The sequence below is a fragment of the Spermophilus citellus genome (genome assembly GCF_964194105.1).
Source record: "Spermophilus citellus genome assembly, chromosome: 16".
In the NCBI taxonomy this organism is placed as follows: domain Eukaryota; kingdom Metazoa; phylum Chordata; class Mammalia; order Rodentia; family Sciuridae; genus Spermophilus; species Spermophilus citellus.
The window spans coordinates 9,651,847-9,657,640 of NC_138196.1; the positions used below are offsets into that span (position 1 = coordinate 9,651,847).

At 39.6% G+C, this 5,794-nt stretch overlaps 1 protein-coding gene across 1 annotated transcript; it reads right to left on the reverse strand.

The window, feature by feature from the left end:
- Positions 1-284: 284 nt before the first annotated feature.
- On the reverse strand, positions 285-2,750 carry LOC308635154 (nuclear receptor-binding factor 2-like; the record flags this gene model as incomplete). The annotated part of the gene is made up of 2 exons (XM_081269429.1): positions 2,712-2,750; positions 285-992 (listed from the first exon to the last, which is right to left on the reverse strand). Exons 1-2 carry the CDS (start codon positions 2,733-2,735, stop codon positions 285-287), a joined length of 732 nt encoding a protein of 243 aa, XP_081125555.1. The 5' UTR covers positions 2,736-2,750.
- Positions 2,751-5,794: the final 3,044 nt, after the last annotated feature.

The window sequence follows — 5,794 nt, forward strand, 5'->3', positions numbered from 1 at the left end:
CGGTGTGAGTTCGGGAATAAAGAATTGCTGTTTGAATCTATAAAGCTGTGTGGTGGCTCGTGATTCTGTGCCCAGCCAAGACTGCGGCAGTTAGATCAGCTACTCAATATATTTCACAGTGACTGATTCCCACATCCTGGCAATGCTGCTCCTGCCAATCAGCCAGATGGTAAAACACATCTGGAATTACCCTTGTATGTGGTTTTCCCTTTTTTTATTTTTTCTTCTTTTCTGGATTAACTGTGTTGCTGTATTTCTTCTGATCTCTCCAAAAGCCTTCCATTTCAATTATTCATAAGTCCTTTCAGAAAATCCTCAGACGGCTCCATAAGTGGACGTTGTGGAGATGGAAAATCCAAGGGAGGAAGATTGGGTATTGGAATATCCTTGGCTTTCCCAGTATTTGCTGCAAATTTGTGCCAGGTTGAAGAAGCTGTAGCACTGTCTGAATGTAGTGGCAAGCTCCATAATGCTGACTTTTCTATAAAATCAGCATCCACATCCAGCTCCTTATCTACTGGACCTTTTACAAGTCTTGCTTTTTCAGCTTTTAGTGCTTTATTTTCTTTCCTTAATCTTTCATTCTCAGCCACAAGGAACTCCACATGCCTTTTCAAATCTGCAATTTTGGTTGCCTGTTTCTCAATAATTGTTTTATCATCCTTCGGGGCTTTGCTTCCAATACATGGCTGTGTTGGCTCACTCTTTTGCTGAAGTAAAAATAATATTGTTTCTGAATTCCTGTCAAAGACTCCATGAATTTCAGAAAGGTGTTTCTCTGTACAAAGGCTGTAGTTCTGAGAAAGAAGGGGACTCTGACCTTCTGCATCCTCATCAGAGGGTTTGTGAGATGCCTGAAGTTGGGTAGCTACATCCTTGTCTGTGTTCTGAGGTTTTGATCGTTCTTCACACTTTGCCCTTTTCCACTTCTCCTGGATGAGGAGGGACTGTTTCATGTGGCTATCCCTTTTTAATTCCAGTGATAAATGAGCCTATTTCACAAAAGAAAAATTACAATTTGCAGAATTTAATATTGGAAGTCTTTTTACTGTTAATATATGCTATTCCAAGAGCCTTTCTGACTTAACACTTAAAATTTTTATACTGTTTGCAATTTAGTAAAGATTCAATAACAATAGCAAAATAACATAAATTAGAGAATGGTGTATTTTTTTTACTTAAGTGAAAGCACCATTCATTAAGTTAAAATCCTAATCTCAATAATTCAGACTTTTTCTGACTGTGCCTTACACTTCCTCCATCTGCAATGCCATGCCATTTGTAATCATCTTAGAATTGGAGAAATCCTTCCTCTTTAGAACTCAGTTCTATAGTAACCAAAATGAAAAGTCTTCCTGTTAACAGAGATTTAGAAAGCTCAATGCAGGCAGATACCAATAGCAGGTTCTATAGTATCAAAGACACAAAGTTAAATTTCCTATGATTCAGTGTTAAGAAGTAAGTGGGTTTTCCCTGCCACTGATATCCCTCTCAGAAATTATCTCCTTATTTCAATTAGACATATATGTACTAAGTACTTCTTAGGTACCTGACATTTTACAATCAAGAAATCAGAAGCCAGGTTTGGTGGCACATGTTTATAACCCCTGCTACTTAGGAGGCTAAGGCAGGAGAATCACAAATTCAAGGCTAGCCTGGGGAACTTACCAAGACCCTGTCTCAAAATTTAAAATAGGGCTGGTGATGTAGCTCAATGGTAGAGCACCTGTCTAGCATGTATAATGCCCTGAATTCAACTCAGACCACTGTTAAAAAAAGGTATTTAGATAAAGGTATTTTTTAAACCTCAACAAGCCTTCCCCTAGCATAAGAAATAAAGTCACTGGTGAAACATATTTTGAAGTTAAGAACTTTTTAACGTAAGGCAGGGGGCATAGTGGTACAAGAAGCCTGTAATTCCAAACATTTGGGAGGCTTAGGAAGATCAAAAGTTCAAAGCAAACTTGGGAAACTTAACCAGACCCTGGTCACAAAAAAAATAAATAAAAAGGGCTGGAAGGATGTGGTCCTCAGGTAGAGCATCCCCTAGGTTCAATCACCAGTACAGGGAGGAAGGAAGTCAAAAAAAAAAAGAAAAAAAAAAAGAATTGTCTAAGAATTTAAGAACAGACAAATGGGAGACTTCATATTTAAAAAATATTCAACAAGCAGATTTATCCAATTGGATCCAGGCATGGTGGTGCAAACCTGCAATCCCAGCAGCTCAGGAGCCTGAGGCAGGAGGACCACAGTTTCAAAGCGAGCCACAGCAACTTAGGGAGGCCACAACAACTTAGCAAGACCCGGTCTCTAAATAAAAAAAATAAAAAGAGCTGGGGATATGGCTTAGTGGTTAAGCGCCCCTGGGTTCAATACCAGGCACTAAAACAAACAGCCCAACAATGGTCAAATATGAGCTACTAACAGGAGGCAAGTTTTGGCATGTCTAAAAGAACAGGAATGAGGTTGGGGGAGAAGGTTGTTTCTGTATGCTATTATATCAACAGTTCACTTAGTTTTCACATTTTACACATTTTTAATATAGCACTTAAAGACCTACATTTGATCCCCCACCAAACAAAAACAGAAACCCTGCAGATTTTACAATTAAAGAACTTAAAATGGGTAAAATGCTTTTTTTACACACAATTCAAGTCTCCATTAAAAAATCTTTTTAAAATTTTTCTGTAAACCTTAAGAACATGTCTTACCTGCTCAGACTTGGTCAGCTTCATAGCATCAGAAAGATATGCTGGCCAAAAAAAAAAGAGGAACATTAATATATGAGTATCATCCTATAATTACCAGGTAAAAGAAGTTTTAATACTTCTCATACAAAAAAAAAATGATCTTACAAGTAGTAATGCTATGATTAGGTTTTGGAGGGATTTTTTTTTGCTTCAATACTGGTGAATGATCCCAGTGACTAAACAAGGGTTAGAGCTCTTCCACTGAGCTACATCCATAGCCCTTTATACTTTGAGATAGTCTTGCTAAATTTCTGCGATTGGCCTTGAACTTGTGATCCCCCTGCCTCAGCTTCCCCAGTCTCTGGGATTACAGGCATTTGATACCTTATCTGGCAGGTTCTATGCTTTAAAATCCCTATGGAAGGGCTGGGGATGTGGCTGAGTGGTAGAGTACTTGCCTAGCATGTGGAGACCTACATTTGATCCCCACCATCAAACAATAACAGAAACCCTGCAGATTTTACAATTAAAGAACTGAAGATGATTTCATTTGAAAAATAATGTTTAGGAAGGATTAAAAAGTAATAAGAACCAGACAGGTATAGTAGTGTATACCTGTAATCCCAGCAACTCGGAAGGCTGAGGCAGGAGGATTGCAAGTCTGAGGCAAGCCTGGACAACTTAGACTTTGTCTCAAAAAATATAAAAATAGCTGGAGATATTGCTCAGTGGTAAAGCACACCTGGCTGGTTTCAATTCCAAGTACTTAAAAAAATTAACAAGAACCTGTTAGGTACTTAGTCCAAAATAACTCCCATTTTGAAAATTAGCACCTAGCAATGAAGCATGACCTTCCTTTTAGGCCCACCCTGAAAGACTCCCTAACTACTAAAACTATAGCAATGGTACCAAATAACAATCACAGTGTTTTTTAACTACTCCCTTGTACCTGACTATATATTTAAAAGACATTTTTTTTCCAGCAGGCTGCAGCACCTTACAGAAGGGCAGTCTAGTCCACAGCCAACTTCATCAACTTAGCAAGGCCCTGTCTCTAATAATAAAAAAGGGCTAGGGATGTTGCTCAGTGGTTAAGTACCCCGAGTTCAATCCCAGGTACCAAAAACAATAACCACAACTCTCTGATCTCAGGATCAAACTCTGGGTGACTGAATTTGAAGTAAATCCTTACTTTTCCTCTTTTAGTAGATTGCTAGGAGTCTGCTATGGTTTGAATCTTAAATGCCCCAGGAAGCAAGCGCAAGTGTTGAAGGTTTGTTCCCCAGCTATTGGCACCATGGGAAGGTATTGGAATCTGTAAGGGGTAGGGCTTAGTTAAAGAAAATTGACATGAAAGGCATATGTGTCCCCATCCCCTTTCCCTTTCTGCTTTCCATTACCATGAAGTGAGCAGCTTTGCTCTACCACATATTTCACCATGATGTTCTACCTTGGCAAAGGCCCCAAAACAACAGGGATAATAAAACATGAACTGAAACCATAAACCCATGAAACCTTTCCTCCTTTCAAGTTGAATCTCTCAGTTATGAAAATCTACAACAGAAATTTGGTAACAAAAAGCAGCAAAGTCTTTGCTATCACTATACCTGATAGTGGCTGAGAAATCTTTTTTTTTTAAAGAGAGAGTGAGAGAGGGGAGAGAGAGAGAGAGAGAGAGAGAGAGAGAGAGAGAGAGAGAGAGAATTTTTAATATTTATTTTTTAGTTCTCGGTGGACACAACATCTTTGTTGGTATGTGGTGCTGAGGATCGAACCTGGGCCCACACGCATGCCAGGCGAGCACACTACCACATGAGCCACATCCCCAGCCCTGAGAAATCTTTTAAATTGAGATGGAGGAGGTGTCATGGATTCGAGATGTTGACTACAGAAAGCTTGTAATGTTGTAAATAGAGCTTAAAGTGCAATTATGGTGGGAACTCAGAAGACCAGAATGCTGATAAGAATGGGTAAACTAAAGGCCAAGCTCAGGAGGTTTCAAACAGAAATAAGGACCCTATTGAGAACTAGACTAGAAGCCATTCATGTTACATTATGGAAAAGAACTAGTATTCATTTTATGTATGCCAAGATTCTGTGAGGCTGAATTTGAAAGAGATGGACTAATTAACTTGGTGGAGGAAATTTCAAGGCAGTGGTCTGTGTTTAGCTTTCAATTAATATACCATTGAGAATGGGAACAAAAAATAGAAAAGAGAGATTTGAAAAACTTTAGTTTAGACAGAAAAGTAGAGCTTTTAAAGTTGTGGCCAAGTAAGGTACCACTGCTAAAGAGATCAATGCCATTAAAAAGAAGCTAAGGACTTTGCACCTCAGGAATCAGCACGACTCATCATAGACTCAAAGACTTCTAGCCCTACTCCCACAGAGCCAGGGAATTGTTTTCCTTGTGTTCATCTTTCAAAGGAATCAGTCTGCCATAGCTGTTGTTGAAGCAGGCCATCTACTGCTCCAGCTGATAGCAGACTTTGTCATCCATACAATCGTGCTTTTGCAAACATGAAGAATACAGGAGTTATTATATGGGATCCTGGGGGATCCCATCAAGACTTCAATCAGCATATGGCAGTCAAAGCCCCTGCCAAGTAGCCCCTGAGAAGGCAATGTGTGAAGCTGTGAGAGTGAAGCTAAAGATGCAATGGAGACCCCAGTAAGTCAGAGATGCCAGGAATGTAGAATGCCTACCAAGGGAAGTCACAGGCAGAGAGTAGAGCCAGCCAGAGTGAGTGGCCACATGCACTACAGTTGGCAAAGCCAGAAACAGGACTGCCTAAACCCTTTGGAGTTCACATCATATCACTGTGTCCCAAATGCAGCACATGAAGGTACAGAACTCAGTATTTTGCCCTGCTGGGTTTCCATCTTGATTTGGTCAAATCCCTTTCTTCTTTCTGCAGTCCTATTCCTCACATTTGGAATGGGAATGTCTATCCTATGCCACTGAATGTTACAAGTATATAACTTGTTAAATATTCCAGTGGCTCACAACCAAGTTTGCCTTGAGTCTCAGAGTAGACTTCGGATTTGGACATTTGAGTAATAAAGGAACTGTTAAGACTTTGGAGACTCTTTAAGATAGAATA